General features: G+C 44.1%; 1 protein-coding gene across 2 annotated transcripts in view; it reads right to left on the minus strand.

Moving 5' to 3' along the window:
- SEMA3E (semaphorin 3E) overlaps positions 1-22,079 on the minus strand; it is a 332,512-nt gene that overhangs the window by 25,031 nt on the left and 285,402 nt on the right. For both annotated transcript variants that reach the window (XM_029615222.1, XM_029615221.1), the window contains exon 16: positions 17,853-17,992. In XM_029615222.1, the coding sequence (XP_029471082.1) occupies positions 17,853-17,992 (140 nt within the window). The remainder of the gene's footprint in view (positions 1-17,852; positions 17,993-22,079) is intronic.

Raw genomic sequence — 22,079 nt, forward strand, 5'->3', positions numbered from 1 at the left:
GCACGTTCAAATGATCTAATGCTGTGTTCTGTAAGACACTGACAAGATACATTGATGATTATGTGGCTTTATTGATGTAAAAGATGGATGGTAGGAGTTTTTAATTTGTGTGGTGTTTCCTAACCTTTCCATTACTGCAGTCAGTAAGTTACCCCTTTCTTAAATTTGGAAGGGGCTTGCTCAGGCTTTTCAGCAGTCTGCTGATGCTCCATTTTTGACCTGTTCTGACTTATTCCATGCGTTCATTCTTCTGCAGTCCATGCACTGCCTGGAGCTGTGCTGTAGAGGAAACCCTGCCTGACTGTGTGACAAGTGCAGTGCAGAACCCATTTCCGTTAGTTTATTTTTTTAATAGAGGCGAGATGAAAACTTTAATAGCTTTAATTAGTTACATAATATTTAGACAGACTCCATAGACATGCTCTTGATCCAGGAAAGTCTGTCTAAAACTGCAGCATAGTGGTACATTTTATTATCTGAAACTGGAAACGTGTACAAGGTATGTAATATGAACCAGTTTAGCACGTTAGTGAATGTGAATTTTAAATGTCCTCCAACAATGATAGACTTGGCCTCTACGTCACCAAGTAAACCTCATGCTTTTTGCATTTTCAGTCTTTCTTTATTATATCGAGGCGTATGCAAAGCTTGACTCAAGTACCAGAGCAACATTGTTTTGCCTTGTATTTTAAGGTCCAGAGACAGGGCAAGTGACCTAAAGGTTCAAATAATGGTCTAGGAGCCAGGAAACCTGGGTTCAAATCCCACTTATGCCACTTGTTGCGACAAGTCACTTTCTCGCCCATTGCCTCAGATTGTAAGCTCTCAGGAGCAGGGACTCGGTGGACCTGTAAGTAATCCATTGTAAAGTGCCCTGTGGTAGGGCACTGTATAATGTTGAAGAATAATACGACTGTAGACAGTTGGTCTGCAGCGTCAGGAGCCTGGCACCCGTCTGGGCACTCGGGTAGTGCTCTGGTTTGCTCTTTGCCTTCCTCTCCTGTGGACTGCCGTACTTCCACTTGGAAGGCAGCATCTTTAACTTTTTCCGTTTCTTGTCTGTGCACCAGACTTTCTCACAGTACTCCTCCACCCTCTGGAAATTGCTGTAGCCAATGAGCCTGCAGGAACTCCTTGTTACCAGGGTCTGGAGGCCTGCGGGACGCTGCTCTGCACAGGGCCACGGCGTCTTGTGAGTCGTGTCCTCGTCTTCGTCCCTGTGGAACATTTCGTCCACGCGCTCTTCCTCACCACTTCCAGCGTGATCTTCCTGACGACGTAACTGAAGCTGTGCTCCACTGCCTGGCAGAAATAGAGCCCGGTGTCCGTGCGCTGGAGCTTCAGGAACAGGAGGCCGCCGAACTCCATCTTCCTCACTCTCTCATCTGTCCTCACCTTAGAAAAGACATGAAATTGCACCATCAAGCTTTCATTCCATTTCAAAACAGATGAACATTTTACTGACTCGCTTGGTTTTCACTGACCGATTTAAAGAAACAAGATTTATTACCAACTAATCAGAATCTGAAGAACAATGAATTAAGTTAACACCCTGCAGTTATTTGATTTAATTAACCCTTTTAAGATTTGCTGCCTCTGATTTTCTGGGTTTCACATTTGATGAGTCCAGTTGCTCTTCCACCATGTTGGTCCCTCATAAACCTATTGCTAAGTTTGTTATCTGGACATACTCTGGGAATATACTAACTCTGGTTATCAAAGCCTCTCTCTAGCCATCACCACCCTCCTCCCCCAGAAGATGTTCCAGCTAATCTGTATGTACGTCTTTTATTTGTGAACTTGTGTATGCAGGCTTTACGTGTAAACCGCTGTGAGGCTTGCGTGTGTACAGGGTATAAGAAGAGTTTGAAATAAAATATCCACAGAAATATCAGCACATTCCCATGTTAATTGGAGGATTTCATGCAGCATGGAAAGCAAAGGCGACAAGGTTGGGCAGTGCCGGCAAAACTTGCCCTAGAAAGGTCACATTCCAAAATCCTCACCGTGTCACAGAGATTCAGCAAAATTTGCCATCCTTAATGTCGGAATAATTACTGTTTCAGCACAGGGAACCATATCAGAAAAGCAATCATCAGAACCGACCAGAATTTATACCAGTCAATAAATAGATGAATGCTGAAAGCTGGGCATAGTAGGAAGAAGAAGAGCATCACTAGTGCCAGTGCCAGTACCAGTACCAAGCAACATTCCCGTACAATATATGGACAGAGAAGACCCGCCATCAGAGACTAGGAAACTGTGCTCCTGCCTAGGGGGATTACTCTATGTAACTAGCCAGGAGCCAGCTGGGGACTTGCTTGATATGAGGCCTGCATTTGGTGATTGTTTCTGCGTCCCCAAGTTACTCCACCTCTATCATTGAAGAGTCTTTGCTGGGGAGGGGAGGGAAGGAAGAAAGCTCACCAGGAGGTTCTTCTGGCAGGACCCAGGTGAGGATTGGTTGGCGCAAGACTCTGTTAATTAGGCCGAATCAGGTTGCTACTGCATCCCTTGAGCCTCGCCGAGTCATCCTGGTGTCCTTGCCCCCATCCCAATAATGTCACCTGGGGGCTAACAATTAAATTAAAGTTTGTTTGGGAGTCACGGGGGAACTGGGATAAGGCAGCTTTTGGAGAGTTTTTGGGGGGGTACCTGGCAGGTTAGGAGGGAGACAGAGTGGAGCAGATTTTAAAAGCCTACGCGTGTAAATCCAGGTGGATTTACGCGCGTAGGAGGGGTGGGGGAAACGTGGCGTCGGGCCTATTTTCAAATGGACCAGCAGTGTGCATAAAGCCCCGGGATGCTTGTAAGTCCCGGGGCAGGCTGGGGCATGGCAGTAGGCCTCTCCACTGCTGCTCGGCCCTCTGGCAGGCGTAACTTCTGAAATAAAGGTACTGGGGGGTTTCGGGCTGGGGGCGGGACAGGTAGGGGAAGGGAGGGGAAGGTGGGGGGGGGGTTAAAGGAAAGTTCCCTCCGAGGCTGCTCCGATTTCAGAACGGGAAAGCCAGCTGGTCTTCCCGAGGGCTCGGCACGCGCAAGGTGCACTAGTGTGCAGCCCCTTGCGCGCGCCGACCCCTGATTTTATAACATGCGCTCGGCTGCACGCATGTTATAAAATCGGACGTACATTTGTGTGCACAGGTTTAAAAATCCGGCCCAGTATGCTGAAGTGGTGCTTGTGTAGGTTAACGAGGAGAGGAGATTTTGGATTGGGATTAGTAGTTGCCTTCATTGATGGTGGGGGTTTACATTTTTTAGCTTTTCTTGCTCCCTCCATGAAAGAAGGGGATTGGGAGATAAGATTATGATATCATATGAAAGTTGTATTGAAATGTATATTGCACATCCTATAATATTAATTGTGTGTATGGTGTATTCTCTGGTGTATTTAATAAGATGATGTATTTTATGAAACCCACACTACAATTAGATTAGAAGTTCAAATCAAATATTTAGTAACTAAATCTTACTACGTTTTCCAAGTAAGGATGAGATGAGCCTAGATCAGGGCTTCCTGAGGAATGGGGACTGGCTCCAGGGCAGTTTGCTTTGAGCGCCACTAAAGCCTGGTATCCCTATTCCTGAAGTAGGTGTGACTTTTTGTGGGCGGTAGGATATTGTGCAGCATCACACATCTCTTATATCACAATAACCAACACAGAGAAGGCAATTTTGAAAATCCCTGACTAGGTGCAACCTTGCACCTAATTTTCAAAGGAAAAAGCTGTGTAACTTTTATTTCAAAATCATTGCAGCTACGAAGAGCCTATAGATCCCGCATCAGCTTTTCCTTAGTTAAATTTCAGTGGAAAGTATTTGTTGATCTGAAAATATAACCTATGGAAGCTATTTTTCAATCTTGCCCATGGGAAGCCCCTCTAAATGTGGCTAAAAGTTACACGTGCACGTTCTATGGAAGCCATGCGCACTTTTAGCTACAGTTAAAGTCAATCTTCAGTCGAGCCATCCTTTCTGGTAAATGTCTGAGAATTTTCCTCTAAATGTTGTTGCATTTTGCTTTTTGGTTGTGTAGTGACCACAATTTAAATTTAAATATTGGTAAATCAGAGGTTTTATGAGTGGGAAAATAACAAGCAAAGGTAGACTAGCAGGTGATTAATGATTTAATGCTGCCGGTGCATTTTGGGAGATGTAGGAGTCTCTTTAGATTCTCAGAGCTAGGTTGCATTATTACTAAAGAACTAAAATTAGCTTTTGGAATATTGAAGATGCTCCATCAGCAGTGCTCTTTTTTCATCTTCTTCTGATTTTACTTATGCGGTTCATGTATTACTGATGACGACATTAGACTAGTGTAATGCAATGTTAGCTGGGTTGCATCAGAAATTAAAAAGCTTTGCTGCAGAATATTGCAGCACGAATGATTGCAGAATTGAGGGACAGAGATCATTACACCCATTTTACAGGGTTGCCCATTAAAGCTTGGATTATCTTCAAGATCCTGGTTTTGTGAGATGCAGAGCTTGACTATTTACGATCCCAGCTATCTTGGTTTGCTCCTATCTGGAGCCTGAGATCTTCACAAAGGAGTTTATTTGGATTTAGCTCATGCCTTATCCTTGGTAGCTCAAGGCGAGTGTCTAGATCTGCTTATTGTTTACTGTGTGTATTATATTGTAGGCCGCATAGAATGGATGTCCCACTATATGCGGTATATAAGTGTCACGATATTGCAGGCTGGAATAAGGGATTCTGTACCTGCAGAAGCAGTAAAGGACTGTAGGGTAGGACTGGAGCTGGTCTGCCTAACCAGTCCCCTCCCCCACAGGTTGAGCCCTTGGGTTATGGGGGCTGGTTGGTCTTTCCTCCTGGTGAACATCATGGCTGGGAGCTAGATACAGGCACAGGCTGGTCTTATACCAAGGACAGAGGCAAGGCCCGGGAAATAGACAAGGGACTGAACTGGTCTGGGCAGGGCAAGAAATGAACAAGGACAGGACTGGACATGGAAAGGACTAGAAAGGCAACAGGAAAAAAAAAGCTCAACAGGACATAAGACGGGGCAAGATTATCTTAGTAAACCAGAGGCCACAAGGCAGGTTAGGTAGGCCAATAAGGCTATTGAGCAAAGCAGGAGAGCCTAAAAGGCCACAGAACAAGGCAAGGAAGCCTGGAAGACTATAGAATGAAACAGGGAGCCAAGATAGGCTACAGAGCACACAGAAGGCCAAGACAGGGCACACAGCAAGGCAGAAAGCCAAGGTAGGCTATTGAGCAGGTCAGGAGGCCCAGATAGGCCACAAGGCAAAAGAGGAGGCTTGGGTAGGTCACGAACCAAGGCAGAAGGCCTGGGTAGGCCACAAGACAAAGTATAGCAAGACAAGGTTGGCCAGGTTAAAGAGCCGAAGTGACTCCTTGAAGAGGCCCTGAGGGACTAGACAGACTTAGTTAAGTAGGGCTGGGGCTGAGGCATCTATGATAGTGATGTGCAGAAGGAAAACATTTGTTGCTATTTGGTATTCGTTGTGCCGGGATCCAAATCCATTGCATCCATTTTCGGGGGAACCCGATTCATCCATTAGTTGCATTCGGTATTCGTTTTCCATTAAAATTGGGAAACAAACCCCCATCCTAACCCTTTAAATGTAATTAAATACAACCCCCCACCCTCCTGACCCCCCCCCCCAAGACTTGCCAAAAGTCCCTGGTGGTCCAGCAGGGGTCCTGGAGCCATATCCTGCACTCGGGCCGTCGGCTGCCAGTATTCAAATGGCGCCGATAGCCTTTGCCCTTACTATGTCACAGGGGCTACCAATGCCATTGGTTGGCCCCTGTCACATGGTAGGAGCAATGAATGGCCGGCACCATCTTGTGCTCCTACTATGTGACAGGGGCTGACCAATGGCCACTAGTAGCCCTGTGACATAGTAAGGGCACAGGTTATCGGTACCATTTTGAATACTGGCAGCTGACGGCCCTAGTGCAGGAGATCGCTCCAGAACCCCTGCTGGTCTACCAGGGACTTTTGGCAAGTCTTTGGGGGGGGGGGTCATGAGGGTGGGGGTTTTATTCGTTAATGATATGTTTCATTCGTGGGGGTTCGCCATATGTTTCGTGGACCCACGAATGCAATGAATAGGGACCTATATGTTGCGGATTGCGCATTTGTTCAAAACAAATGCACATCCCTAATCTATGATCAGTGAGGAGGTAACTTGTGCTGCTGGGAGTGGGACTTACTGAGGACCCCTGGTGCAGCGCAGAAGCACAGCAAGCTGAACCATGATACAGGAAAGCTGCATAGCAGGTGAAACTGTGACAATAAGAGATTTAATAATTAATTAATATGCAATAGGTATTTTCCTGTCTTCAGAGGGGGAAGTTGTTTGTTGTTCTAGACCCTTCTGAAATTCATTTAGTTAAAACTGTGAGCCAAGCGTTTTCTGAGAGAGAAAAAAATTGTGTAATTTGCTTCTGGTTGATGTTGGTTCACCGAGAGAGTATACTTTGCTTAGGAAATGCCTTAAGACTTGGTTATTTAGACCATTTTAGTTGGATTAATTAGCTGCTTAGATGTGATTTGTTGATACTGTTTTATTATGATTTTTGTATTTTTCTAATTTTATATTGTATTTATTTATAATAACATAGTAAATGACATCAGATAAAACCAAAAAGGCCTATCTGGTCCTCCCAGCAGTGATTGTATGCGCATCTACTCAAAGCAGATCAGACTCCAGCATGGAACCCAATTTCCAGTCTACCATGTCCCCTTCAGGGTTCCAGTTGTGTTCTATGCAGGTAATCCCTTGCCTTCCAGGAAGCTATTCCTGCTACCTCGGCCTGCAACCGTCTCTCAGTCAAGGGTGCCCAGCGAGTCATTTTGTTCAGTTGTTAAAATTTGTAAATTGCTTTAAGTTACTATGCGGTAGAGGCAACATTGATACCTACAGAAATAAAAAACAATAAGTGAACATCATTTAAAGTAGAACGGTGACATTCCTGCACTCAGGAAGGCACGAGTCATAAAGATTTAAAGCAAAACAATAATGTCAAAGATCTCCTGCAAGAAGTTCAATAATATTCATGTTAATGAAGAATGATTGATGACATCTTCAGTTAAGATTTGTAAGAAATGTGTCTGATTCTAGAAATATCCTGCAGTGAAAGGGGATGGTGTCATGAAATTATTTCTGACTAAGTCTGATTGAGGATGTATGCAGAGTTCTTACCCAGACACTGATTAGTTTGAAGGCCACAGTCCAACCTCTGAACTCATACTTATTGTTATGCACTGTGAAATGCTTAGGAACAGGCAAGAATCTGTTTATTGCAATTGTGCCAAGAGTTCTATGGTGAGAAAGCAAGCAATCAGATCATACTTGAATCTGAGAGAGTGAAGACTACACAGCTGTGCTGCGACTGATAAGAATTCCCAGTGAGGGGACATCTCTGCTTTTCCCAAGCATTTAGTATATAAGGAGAAATAACAGCTAGAAAGAGCATGAGAGCGCGCTCCAAACATGATATCACAGGCTGATCCTTTGGAAACATGTAAGCTTTTTATTTTTATGTAGCAATTGTCATTATCTAACATTACTTCTTCTGTATGATCTGATTTTATCTGGTCTATCCTATTGCTCAAATAAACCCACTTTCCTAAATACCTGGAACCGTGATGTACTAAATCAAAGTTTGTATGTATGGCTATTTGTGTGGGGAATAAGCACCTGGTTCAAAGCCCTTCAGGTATAACCCCAGTAATTGTGTGTGTTTACACTGGGAGAGCCCCCGAGGCAGTCCTGTGTGCATGCAGGTGACAAGCCCCTCAGGTAACTCCCAGTAATTGTGTGAGTTTACATTGGGATAGCCCCGAGGCAGTCCTGTGTGCATGCAGGTGATGAGCCCCTCAGGTAACTCCCAGTAATTGTGTGTGTGTACATTGGATGAGCCCCCGAGGCAGTCCTGTGTGCATGCAGGTGACAAACTCCTCAGGTAACTCCCAGTAATTGTGTGTGTTTACATTGGCTGAGCTCCCGAGGCAGTCCTGTGTGCATGCAGGTGACAAGCCCCTCAGGTAACTCCCAGTAATTGTGTGTGTTTACATTGGGTGAGCCCGCGAGGCAGTCCTGTGTGCATGCAGGTGACAATTCCCTCAGGTAACTCTCAGTAATTGTGTGTGTTTACATTGGGTGAGCCCCCGAGGCAGTCCTGTGTGCATGCAGGTGACAAGCCCCTCAGGTAACTCCCAGTAATTGTGTGTGTTTACATTGGGTGAGCCCGCGAGGCAGTCCTGTGTGCATGCAGGTGACAATTCCCTCAGGTAACTCCCAGTAATTGTGTGTGTTTACATTGGGTGAGCCCCCGAGGCAGTCCTGTGTGTATGCAGGTAATAATTCCCTCAGGTAACTCCCAGTAATTGTGTGTGTTTACACTGGGAGAGCCCCCGAGGCAGTCCTGTGTGCATGCAGGTGACAAGCCCCTCAGGTAACTCCCAGTAATTGTGTGTGTTTACATTGCCTGAGCTCCCGAGGCAGTCCTGTGTGCATGCAGGTGACAAGCCCCTCAGGTAACTCCCAGTAATTGTGTGTGTTTACATTGGGTGAGCCCCCGAGGCAGTCCTGTGTGCATGCAGGTGACAAGCCCCTCAGGTAACTCCCAGTAATTGTGTGTGTTTACATTGGGTGAGCCCGCGAGGCAGTCCTGTGTGCATGCAGGTGACAATTCCCTCAGGTAACTCCCAGTAATTGTGTGTGTTTACATTGGGTGAGCCCCCAAGGCAGTCCTGTGTGCATGCAGGTGACAAGCCCCTCAGGTAACTCCCAGTAATTGTGTGCGTGTACATTGGGTGAGCCCCCGAGGCAGTCCTGTGTGCATGCAGGTGTCAAGCCCCTCAGGTAACTCCCAGTAATTACGTGTGTTTACATTGGGTGAGCCCCCGAGGCAGTCCTGTGTGCATGCAGGTAATAATTCCCTCAGGTAATTCCCAGTAATTGTGTGTGTTTACATTGGGTGAGCCCCCGAGGCAGTCCTGTGTTCATGCAGGTAATAATTCCCTCAGGTAACTCCCAGTAATTGTGTGTGTGTACATTGGATGAGCCCCCGAGGCAGTCCTGTGTGCATGCAGGTGACAAGCTCCTCAGGTAACTCCCAGTAATTGTGTGTGTTTACATTGGGTGAGCCCCCAAGGCAGTCCTGTGTGCATGCAGGTAATAATTCCCTCAGGTAATTCCCAGTAATTGTGTGTGTTTACATTGGGTGAGCCCCCGAGGCAGTCCTGTGTTCATGCAGGTAATAATTCCCTCAGGTAATTCCCAGTAATTGTGTGTGTTTACATTGGGTGAGCCCCCGAGGCAGTCCTGTGTGCATGCAGGTAATACTTCCCTCAAGTAATTCCCAGTTTAGATCCTAGTGAGATTAGTCCCCAGGTCAAAGCCCCAGTGTGCACAGTCTGAACCCAGAACAGATGGTGTATTGATGGATAACATTTTTCAGTAGGAACAGGATCTAAATATGTGTTCCCTAGAGAAGAGAAGGTGGATACAATACTTGACAAGTATTAGTAATGCAGAAGAGCCTACTTGCAGCAGTAGACAGGAAGTTATTATTTGATTACATATTTTTAACTCAATGTCTATTTTATTGGATTTATGTTATGTTCTTTATTTTTGATGTACCTCGTCCAGAGTGCTGAGCAAGTCATAAATCTAACAAATGAAATGAAATGTTGTAGAAACAGGAGTCTTGATATGAAACTGCCAAGGGCTGGACTCAGGACCTTTTCCACCACCCTATTCCTTTCATGGAAAGGGTGATGGATGTGTGAAATGCCCTCTCGGAGCAGGGTGGAGATAAAATACATGGAATAAACACAGGATTCAGAGCTGTGGGTAATGAAGTCTAGGATAACCTGCACAGAGCAGCAATTTCAGTCTAAAACTGCAGTGGGATGACACACAGAGGGACTATAGTTAAACCTGAAGCTTCAATGATCATGGGGAGGCTCTAGTTTTACTGCAAAACTTGACAATAAGCCATAGAAGAGTGGCCTGGTTGTTGGTGTATTGGTCTCGTGGAGAGCTTCTGGTCTCCACTAGGTGGCCCTGGTAGATAATAGTGAGGGAGATACCATCCCATCAGAGCCTCTCCATGAGGATTGTCTGACATGGTTGGATCCCTGCCTAGGAGAGAGAGCCAGCTCAGTGAGCTGTGTGGACTTTTGAGTTGGCTTCCAGAGAGTGAGGCGTTATCTTTGGTTTCCATGTTTGAGTTACCCAGCTAACTGGGGGTTGTATCAAAGAGGAGATTATTTTCAGTGCACTCCCTGCCTGTGAGGATCTGCCTCAGATCTTGATAAGAGACTTTTGTTGGACTTTGCATAGTTTTGGAGTTTTGTCTGTAGGGTGAGGTCCAGGTTCATCCATGGTGAAGGAGCAGAAGATCTAAGAACCCTTCTCCAGTTCAGTGAAGGGGATGCAGTGACTGTTTTCACCATTAGTGGTGGAGCTGAGAATGTGAAAAGTGTTTTTCACTTTTGGGTTGTGAGGAGGTTCAGAACTACCCCTCCTCCTGTTTGGAGCTGGGCTGTAATAGCCGGGTTCTGTTCATCATTAGAACCTCTCTCCAAGAGGGAGACCACCAGAGCAGACCACCAAAGGATCTCTGCTTTGGAAACAAGGAACATATGTGGGGAAGATCCAAACTCTGTTGGAAGTCAGGGCTTAAGGAATCCTCTCATGAGGATTTCCATGCACATTCAGATACAGAAGGAGTATGCAGTCTCCCAGAGAGTAATACCTGGGACTCATACACAGAGGACAGTGGGATAGTCCACCTTCTAAATACCCAGTTGGAACATAGATGTACAGTGAAAATAATTATCTACGTGAGTATACTTTTATTAATTCTGAAGTATGCAAGTAAAATGTATTTTGAACTCCAAGTGTTTTCAATAAAGTTGAAAATGTAAGGTAGAGGCTTTGGGCATGCTTGGGACAAAGTGGTGGGAAAAGGACTGGAAGATCGGGTGAAAGACTCGGAGAATGGGGTATTAGTATTGGATTGCATATGGGAAATTATTTGTATATTTAACGAAAGCAGAGAAATCTCAGATGGGCAGACTGAATGGGCCATGTTGTACATCTGTTGTCATTTACTATGTTCCTACATAACATGTAAACAAAGAGACTCCTTAACTGTACAGAAAATCAAATTCAAGGGAAGCGTGCTTTGAAGTACACCCTTAGATTTGGAATCGTTACCTGTGTGTGTGCCGCCTTGCTAACTCTTCCTTTGTGAGTGTCAGACCTATACACTGCTGTGATCTAGTGGTTCTCACGTGGAACGACGGCATATAAACCTTAGATTTGGAATCGTTACCTGTGTGTGTGCCTGCCTTGCTAACTCTTCCTTTGTCTGCGAGTGTCAAACCCATACACCGCTGTGATCTAGTGGTTCTCACGTGGAACGACAGTACATAAAAACATGTAATCAGGAAGTCTGCACTTATGCTGTATACCAGTGTGTACAGTGAAGGTTTGATAGGGACTGAGCAATAGTAATTCAACAGAAATGGTCAATGTTTTAAAAAAAAAAAAAAACCAACTTGACCAAGCGTTCATTCCCTACAGCAGGGCCATCAAGCCTACGGATGACAAAGTGCTGATGGACAATGCTGTGAGAAGGTACAGGAGGCGCTAAGCAATATTCTTTTTCATTTAAAATGCCATTATAAGAAGCAATCAACATAGTCATAAAAAGCTAGAATCTGTCTGCTCGGTGAAGCATGAAGCTGGAAATGCCATGTAAAAAAAAAAAGTAAATAATTCAGAAAAGAGAAACATTTCCAGGGCTGATTGTTACAGCGTAATCTCTGGCAGGCACCGCCAGGATCTCCTGATTGGAAAAGTTTGGCCATTTCTCACCATCACAAATGGTACAGGGTTTTCAAAATGTTTCCTACTGAAGCTCATTCGTATTAGTTAATTGCAGCACAGTTACTGATGGGCAGAACACTTTGTGTAACGAAAACAAAGAATAGTTTTGGTCCCAGGAGATTCAGATTTTCAGAACCAGCAGGGGCAATGCTCACTCTGAACCTCCAGGGAAGTCGTGCGGTATTCTCGTATCCCACTTCTCCTGCCTTTGGAGCATGATAAATAATTGCTTTTTTGATAACTACCTTAAGAACATAAGAAATGCCATGCTGGGTTAGATATAACCCCGCGTCCTGTCTGATAGGTCGCACGCGCCCAGCAGATCAGGGATCAGTGATTGCTTAGGTGAAGGTCAGGACAAACTGCTGGTTCTCTTGCATGTTGGGAAGATGAGAATATACATTTTAATATTTAAATCAATCCCAGCACCCCTACATATAGTGTACCCAACCTCTAGTAGGTCTGCATGTAAAGTAGTATTACAGTGATGTATATATAAAGCAGTATCATGGTTTCAGATGATTACAGAACCTGCATCCTGCCTGAGAGAGACACAGAAACAAGAGGGCCGAGCCAGTCTCCCCAACTAATTCAACTTTACAATTCCCATCGCTCCCTCCCCTGTATTTATCTCTTGCTTTTTTGAATTCGGATACCATTTTTTTCTCCACCTCCTCCACGGGGAGGCCATTTCATGGCCTCTGTAAAGATTACTCTTCAGTCCACCTCCTTTCACCCTCATCCTATCTCTTCTCATCCTACAGCCTCCTGTCCACTGAAAGGGACTCACTGTTACGCTGGGCTGACCATGTGGCCGGCGTGACTCACCCCGAGACGCTGCCGCCATGCTGCTTCTCTGATGCGCGCACTTCAGGGCTTTGTAGGCCCCGAGGCAGGAAGTTTCAGGTGGCGCTGCCTGATAATGTCATTCCAGCTGGGGATTTTAACCGTGACCTTGCAGCTGGCCAGCAACTTCACTACAGGCCTCCTGCTCATCAGTGTTAGTTGCACTGCTTGTTCCTGTTTGTTTCCTGCTCTTCCCCATCTGTTCCTGCCTTTGTTCCTGATGCCCTTCCTGTGTCTCTCTCTCTCTCTCTCTGTGTTGTCTTCTGGCTGCCCTGATCTCGGACTGGACCTTGACTCTGCTTGCTCTCGGCCTGTGCTTACCTTGGCCTGGCCCTCAATTTCATCTCAGCTCAGCTATTCCTGTACTCCGCCTACAAGTCCTGCCACCTGCCAGAACCTAAGGGCTCAACCCAAGGGGGAGGTGGCTAGTCACGTGCAGATCCTGTCTCGGGGCAAGCCAGCCGCTGACTGTTAAGACCTATCTTGTGCTTGCACAAAAAAGGCTGTACAAACTTAACAGACTCATAAACCCTGCCTCATGACACTTACCTCCTGTGCATAGAAAACTTTGAGATTACAATGTCTCTATTAGGGATGTGCATCCGTTTTAGATGAAATAGGAAATGTAGATGTTATTTCCTATTTCGTCAGGGTTCGGGGGGGGGGGGGGGCCCTGAAACGATAGGAAAACCCACAAAATTTTGTGTGGTTTTCTTATCATTTGGGGGGAGGGGAGAAAGGGCATGCAGAAAAAAAAACCCACAAACCCTTCAGATCTAATTATTTACAATCCCCCACCCTCCCAACCCCCCAAAATCTTGCCTAAAGTCCCTGGTGGTCCAGCGGGGGTCCCAGGAGCAATGTCCCCCTCTCGGGCCATCAGCTACCAGTAATCAAAATGGCGTCGATGGCCCTTTGCCTTTACCATGTGACAGAGGCTATCAGTGCCATTGGCCGGCCCCTGTCACATGGTAGGAGCAATGGATGGCCCATGCCATTTTTAAAGATTTTTTTAAGATGGCACCATCGAGGCCCAGGCATCAGGACCCAGCCTTCAGGTTAGGCCAAGGCATTGGCCCTGAGTAGGCTAAAAGCACATAAGAACATAATAACATAAGAAATTGCCATGCTGGGTCAGACCAAGGATCCATCAAGCCCAGCATCCTGTTTCCAACAGAGGCCAATCCAGGTTACAAGTACCTGGCAATTACCCAAACAAGAAGAAGAACCCATGCTACTGATGCAATTAATAGCAGTGGCTATTCCCTAAGTAAAATTGATTAATAGCCATTAATGGACTTCTCCTCCAAGAACTTATCCAAACCTTTTTTGAACCCAGCTACACTAACTGCACTAACCACATCCTCTGGTAACAAATTCCCAGAGCTTTATTGTGCATTGAGTGAAAAAGAATTTTCTCCGATTAGTCTTAAATGTGCTACTTGCTAACTTCATGGAATGCCCCCTAGTCCTTCTATTATTCGAAAGTGAAAATAACCGAGTCACATCTACTCGTTCAAGACCTCTCATGATCTTAAAGACCACTATTATATCCCCCCTCAGCCGTCTCTTCTCCAAGCTGAACAGCTCTAACCTCTTCAGCCTTTCCTCATAGGGGAGTTGTTCCATCCCCTTTATCATTTTGGTTGCCCTTCTCTGTACCTTCTCCATCACAGCTATATCTTTTTTGAGATGCGGTGACCAGAATTGTACACAGTATTCAAGGTGTGGTCTCACCATGGAGCGATATAGAGGCATTATGACATTTTCCGTTCTATTAACCATTCCCTCCTAATAATTCCTAACATTCTGTTTGCTTTTTTGACTGCTGCAGCACACTGAGCCGACGATTTTAAAGTATTATCCACTATGACACCTAGATCTCTTTCTTGGGTGGTAGCTCCTAATATGGAACCTAACATCGTGTAACTACAGCAACGGTTATTTTTCCCTATATGCATCACCTTGCACTTGTCCACATTAAATTTCATCTGCCATTTGAATGCCCAATCTTCCAGTCTCACAAGGTCCTCCTGCAATGTATCACAGTCTGCCTGTGATTTAACTACTCTGAATAATTTTGTATCATCTGCAAATTTGATAACCTCACTCGTCGTATTTCTTTCCAGATCATTTATATATATATTGAAAAGCACCGGTCCAAGTACAGATCCCTGAGGCACTCCACTGTCCACTCCCTTCCACTGAGAAAATTGCCCATTTAATCCTACTCTCTGTTTCCTGTCTTTTAGCCAGTTTGTAATCCATGAAAGGACATCGCCACCTATCCCATGACTTTTTACTTTTCCTAGAAGCCTCTCATGAGGAACTTTGTCAAATGCCTTCTGAAAATCCAAGTATACTATATCTACCGGTTCACCCCTTATCCACATGTTTATTAACCCCTTCAAAAAAGTGAAGCAGATTTATGAGGCAAGACTTGCCCTGGGTAAAGCCATGCTGACTTTGTTCCATTAAACCATGTCTTTCTATATGTTCTGTGATTTTGTTCTTGAGAATAGTTTCCACTATTTTTCCCAGCACTGAAGTTAGGCTCACTGGTCTGTAGTTACCTGGATCGCCCCTGGAGCCTTTTTTAAATATTGGGATTACATTGGCACGGCAACCAACTGTGGCTTTGGCCTACACAAGACCGAAGCTTCGGCCTGGGCCTAGGCCTTGCCATTGGATCCACTCTGGGCCAGGTAAGTGGGGGCCAGGGGAATCCTGGCCCCGGCATTTTTTCCAGGCAGGCGAATGAATGACTGGGAAGCCCTGGGAGGCCTCATTTTCATTTTTTTTTTTTTTTATTGTTTGATTTTTTTTTTTTCACATGAATCAAATGAATCAAACAATCCAAAAACTGAAATTCGTGGGGAAAAATACTCTAAAAAATGAAAACAAATGTTTTCCCCTTCACATCCCTAGTTTATATCATTTTTAGGTGCAGTCTCCAAATTTGCAGTATTCCAAATGAGATTTCATCAGGGACCCATACAGTGCAATATCACCTCACTTTTTTTGCTGACCATTCCTCTCCCTATTCAGCCAAATATCCTTCTGGCTTTTGCTGTTGCTTTATCCACTTGTTTGGCCACCTTAAGATCACAAGATAGGATTAACCCCAGATTCCACTCTTCTTTATTTATTAGAAGAGTTTCACTTCCCATACTGCACCTCTCCCTTGGATTTTTTGCAGCCTAAATGTATTGCTCTGCATTTTATAGCATTAAATCTTTGCTGTCTGACCGTAGACCATTCCTCGAGCTTTACTAGATCCCTCCTCATGTTTTCCACACGTTCCTGGCTGTCGACCTTGTTGCTGATTTAGGTATTATTTGCAAAAAGATAAACCTTTCCTGACAATTCTTCCTCTATGTCGCTCACAAAAATGTTGGAAAGAACCGGTCCAAGGACCGATCCTCTTCAGAGTAAACTTCATTTCCTTCTGCCCTTTTTCACCTCTCACTCAGCCAGTTTCTAAACCATTCTATCACTATAAATCCTATACCAAGTGTGCTCAATTTATTTATAATTCGCCTAAGTGGAAGTGTGTCAAAGGCGTTACTGAAATCCAAATACACCACATCTAGCGCTCTCCCTTGATCCAACTCTCTGGTTATCCAATCAAGGAAATGGATCAGAATTGTCTGACAAGATTTACCTCTACTAAAACCTTGCTATGTCGGATCTTGCAATCCATTGGATCCCAAAAATTGCACTTGCCTCTGTTTTAGCAGCGATTCCATTAGTTTAACCACAGGGGCCAGACTAACCGGTCTGTAACTCCCAGCCTCCTCCTCCTTACTTCCACTTTTATGAATAGGAACCACATTCATCATTTTGCAGTCTTCCGGAACTATTCCAGACTCTAAAGAAGCATTGAAAAGGTCACCAGCGGAGCAGACACAATTTCTTCAATACCCTTGTATGTATCCCATCTGGCCCCATCGACTTATCTATTTTAAGTCTGGTGAGTTCCTCACTTCCAATATTATTTCTGTTTGTTTTATGTGGTTCTGCTCCAGGCCCTTCCACAGTGAACACCAAACTAAATTTTTGTTAAGCAATTTTGTTTCCTCGTCAGCCTCTACATATTCCTCCCCTTCTTCTCTGAGTCTCACAATGCCACTCTTGCACTTCCGTCTATCAGTAATGTATCTAAAAAAAAAAAAGTCTTATCCCTCTGTTTTACAATATTTGTAATTTTTCCTTCAATTTGAATTTTCACATTCCTGACTACTTTCCCAATTTCTCTTAGCTTTTCCAGATACTGTTGCCCATCTTCCACATTCTGCAATCTCTTTTTGTTTATGAACGCTAAACTTTTCTCCCTTACCTTTTCAGCTACTTCTTGGCTTCTTTCTCCCTTTCCTTTGTTTATTCTCATAAGAAAATGGTTACTTGCCCTCTTAATATCTACTACTTCCCCCTAGATTTTCCCATCCGGCTATGACTCCTTGAGTTATTCCCCCACTTTAACAAAATTAGTTTTCCAGAATTCAAGAATTCTCGCCTATGAATGAGCCTTCATCTCCTGTGCTCTAATGCTGAACCACTGGATCCCAAATGATTATCCACTTCAACATCAGAGATACTGTTTTCATTTGTAAAGTCCAGTAACATGCGATCCATTATCATTTGGCAGAACAATTCTCTTTACCAGAGAATATAGGATCTGCCTGCTTCTAGAAGACACCGCAGCCAGGATATCCCAATCCACATTCAGCAGACTGGAATCCCCCTAAGAAAAGCAGCTCCCCTTTCACAGCAATCCTGTGAATATCCTCCATTCATTCTCTATCCATTTCCTCTCTCTGTGACGGAGGTCTGTAATTACACCAATATAAACAAATCTCGCAGTCTCTCTCTCCAGATTAACCCACAGTGCCCCCTCCTTACCTCATAAACCCTGCAGTCCTGTTGCTTTAATATTACTTTTTATATACAATCCCATGCCTCCTCCCTTTCTTCCTACCTGGTCCTTCCTGAAGCCAGTCATGGTTTTCCATCTAACTGACACGTTTGAATTTTCTAAAATTTAAATTTAACGTTTATTGAAACAGAAAATATAATTATTTATTTTTTTAATGGACAAGGAATTACCTCCTCCTTCCTTGCTTCATTTGCTCTCTGTACAAGCCACACCACTTTAGCTTGTAAGGACCGCGGAGTGCATTCCAGTAGAGTGCTATTGTATTCTACACCATAAACCAGTCGCTCCTCAGTCTTCTCAAATGTTTCTCCTGCAAAGAAAAGAATACTTGGCATCTGCTTTTTAAACAAAATACCAGCCCCCACCATAGACCACTTCATAAAGGTTTGATCCAGATAAAAGTCATAAGCATGCACCATGGACTGCACTGGGAGTACTTAATCTCTGTTGACCTTAGAACACATTTGGCTTGAAAATATATTTTCTAATATAAGTAAGGGGCCTATTTACTAAAGTTATCTCCCATTTTGGGGCGGATTTTAAAAAGCATTTACATGCGTAAATATGGGTTTTACGCATGTAAATGCACTTTACTCGAGTAAGTGGGCTTTTGAAAATTGCTACAATATATGCCATTGAATCGTCCATAGGATTTATTTGAATAAGTGCACTTTATGTGAGTAAATGGCTTTTGAAAATTGCTATAATAGTAGTTACATTTATGCGCGTAACTCCTTTGAAAATTACTCCCTTTGTGTCTATTGGAAAAAATGCTTATTATATAGGGTCCTAAATGTGATTGTTAGCTGAGCCTTTCAAATAGTGTGTGAGCTAAAAAGTTAACATCCTGGTTTTGATGCAAGTGTTAAATTTTAGGTCTCAACCCTGAAAAGCATAGAGAAAAGCACTGTATACTAAAGTCTCATTTGCATTTCATGTTCCCTCATTTACATGCACATACAGTACATGATAATTTTAGCACATACCCATTAATGTCTCCAGAAGTGGTTTAGTGTACATGGTAGATCCTTGGGGTCTGATTTTAAAAAGCATTTACATGCGTAAAACTGGGTTTTACGCATGTAAATGCACTTTACTCAAGTAAGTGGGCTTTTGAAAATTGCTACAATATATGCCATTGAATCGTCCATAGGATTTACTCGCATAAGTGCACTTTACATGAGTAAATGGCTTTTGAAAATTGCTACAATAGTAGTTACATTTATGCACGTAACTCCTTTGAAAATTACCCCCTTGGTGCATAACAAGTGTTGTCCAAGCCTTAATTCTGGTCCCTATGCTACTAATGTTTTTCTTTACCTCAACTTAAATGTCACTAAACTCTATGCAGAGTCCTGTGTTGTAAACATAGAAACCACATTTCAGTGGTTGCTAGTGAAAAAGGGGAATTGTGCCTTTAAGCAATGGTGATGTCACTGGATGACAATGATTGATTTAAAGGACGAGACTTGATGGTTCCTGGGGAAATTCTCTTACAACTTGTTGGTTTCCAACCACTTGTGTCTGTTTTTAAATAGGCATATTTTTGCCTTGGAGGGGGTCAGCCTAATAGGCTTGAGTCCTAGATTATTTTGGAAGAGTCCCTTGGAGGAAGCGTAGGATGCCACATTTGGAAAGCCAATCCATGAATCAGAAGTGAGAATAAAGTAAGTGGATGATTTTTGCATTGGTAAACTCTGCTTAATTTCTGCCAGAAAATAAATCCACGTGTTGCAGGGCATGTGATGCCATTAAGGGTGTTTTGAATTATTGCTACTGACTGTGTTGCTCTGCTTTGCTGGCAAATCCTGTAGAAATTGAAACAAGGAAAATATGTTGTGGTGTTTTATTTGGGGTGGATTTTCAAAGGGTTACGCGCGTAACCCTGAGAATCTGCTCCTGTGCGCCGAGCCCAGGGAAGCGCATATGTCCCGGGGCTTGAAAAAGGGGGGCGGTCTGGGGGCGAGGCGGGGGCGGGGCCGGAACCTCCAGGCACAGCGGCCATTTGCCTGGAGGCAGACGCAACTTATCAGATAAAGGTAAGGGGGGGTTTAGGTAGGGCTGGGGGGTGGGTTAGGTAGGGGAAGGGAGGGGATCGTGGGGAGGGCAGAAGGAAAGTTCCCTCCGAGGCCGCTCTGATTTCAGAGCGTCCTCGGAGGGAACGGAGGAAGGCTGTGCGGCTCGGCGCGTGCAAGGTGCACAAGTGTACACCCCCTTGTGCATGCCGACCCCGGATTTTCTAACATGTCCCGGGGCTTGAAAAAGGGGGCGGGGCATGCATAACCGTTTGAAAATCCGCTCCTATGTGTTTAATTTTTTTTTTAAACCAGCTGTGGACTGAACTCCTTATCCTAGGATTTGTGTTTGCTAGTGGCGGTGAAGCCTGTGAGATGTTGTGTACCTACAGAAGTCTAGTATGGGATGGGGATGTCCATGTTCAGTAAAGAAGAACGCCCTCTCAGACTGGTCCACATTACCATCTCCTTAACCACTGTTTTGAGTTTTGAGCCCACTTACCAGGGGCATAGGATCCTAACCCCTGATATTTTATATACTGCTCCTGGGGGTTATACATGCTATTATTACACATGCATGCTAAATGGTTTAGCTTGCACTCTAAGAGTTAGCGCACAGACCCTTTGGTGGCTTTGATATAAAATCCTAATTTTCCATTCTTGCTCTCTTTGATATAATGTTCAATCAAGCTTTTATTTCAAAGGAAATATACTAGGGATGTCCCATTTGGTATTCATATTCGTCAGGACCCAAATCTGTTGCATCCATTCTCAGGGGACCCTGCTCTGTTCATTAGTTACATATGTATTCGTTTCCCAAAAAAAACCCATCCCAACCCTTTAAATTTAATTTACTACAACCCCCCACTCTCCTGACCCGCCCAAGACTTGCCAAAAATCCTTGGTGGTCCAGCGGGAGTCCTGGAGTGATCTCCTGCACTCGGGCTGTCAGCTGCCGGTATTCAAAATGGCGCCGATAGCCTTTGCCCTTACTATGTCACAGGGGCCGACCAATGGCACCGGTAGCCCCTGTGACATAGTAAGGGCAAAGACTATCGGCGCCATTTTGAATACCGGCAGCCAACAGCCCGAGTGCAGGAGATCGCTCCAGAAACCCCACTGGACCACCAGGGACTTTTGGCAAGTCTTGGGGGGGTCAGGAGGGTGGGGGTTTATATTTTAGTGATACGTTGTATTCGTGGGGGTTCGCCATATGTTTCATGACCCCCACGAATACAACGAATATGGCATATACGCTGTGGATTGCCAATACGTTGAAAACGAATGCACACCCCTAAAATATACATTATTCAGTATATAGTTTAAGGATTACCTGCAGAATTTATAAAGCTGTTAACATCATAAAAGTGTTTTACAAAACTTCTATAGACCTAATTACTGAAAACTGAATCTTGATAAATGATTAATTTGGAATGGTTTTGTAAGGTGGGAGTATTCTTTTTCAAGCATCCATTTAGGGGGACTTATAAGTTAATAAGATTTTCCATACCGGACAGGACCAAAGGTCCATCAAGCCCAGTATCCTGTTTGTAACAGTGACCAATCCAGGTCACAAGTACCGGGCAAGTTCCCAAGAGGTAGCTGGAATGCACACTGCTTTTCCCAGGGATATGGACTTTCCTTCAGGAAGGTATGCATACCTTTTTCAAATTCAGCTATACTAATAGCTTTCACCACATCCTCTGAAAATGAATTCCAGAGCTTAATTATGCATTCAGTAAAAAAATATTTTTCTTACTAGGTGATACATTTAAAATTAATAACATCATTGTGTGCCCCCTGGTCTTTGTACTTTTTGAAAGAGTAAACAACTGATTAATTTTACTTGTGCACTCCATTCATTATTTTATAGGCTTCTATCATATCTCCTCTCAGCTGTCTCTTCTGCGAGCTGAAGAATCCTAACCTCTTTAGCCTTTCTTCATAGGGGAATCGTTCCATCACCTTTATCACCATTATCTGAACCTTTTCTAATTCTGCTATATCTTTTTTGGCAAGTTAAATGTAAGACATTGATAAGATATGCTAAGAGAGAATTTGAAAAGAAGTTGGCCAAAGAGGCAAAACTCACAGTAGAAGCTTTTTAAAATATATCCGAAGCAGAAAGCCTGTGAGGGAGTCAGATGGACCGTTAGATGATTGAGGGGTTAAAGGGGCACTTAGGAAAGATAAGGCCATTGTGGAAAGATTAAACAATTTCTTTGCTTTGGTGATTACTGAAGAGGATGTTGTGGAGATACCCGTTCCGGAGAATGTTTTCATGGGTAATGATTCAGATGGACTGAACCAAATCACGGTGAACCTAGAAGATGTGGTAGGCCTGATTGACAAACTGAAGAGTAGTAAATCACCTGGACCGGA

The sequence above is a fragment of the Rhinatrema bivittatum genome, chromosome 9 (genome assembly GCF_901001135.1).
Source record: "Rhinatrema bivittatum chromosome 9, aRhiBiv1.1, whole genome shotgun sequence".
Taxonomy (NCBI): domain Eukaryota; kingdom Metazoa; phylum Chordata; class Amphibia; order Gymnophiona; family Rhinatrematidae; genus Rhinatrema; species Rhinatrema bivittatum.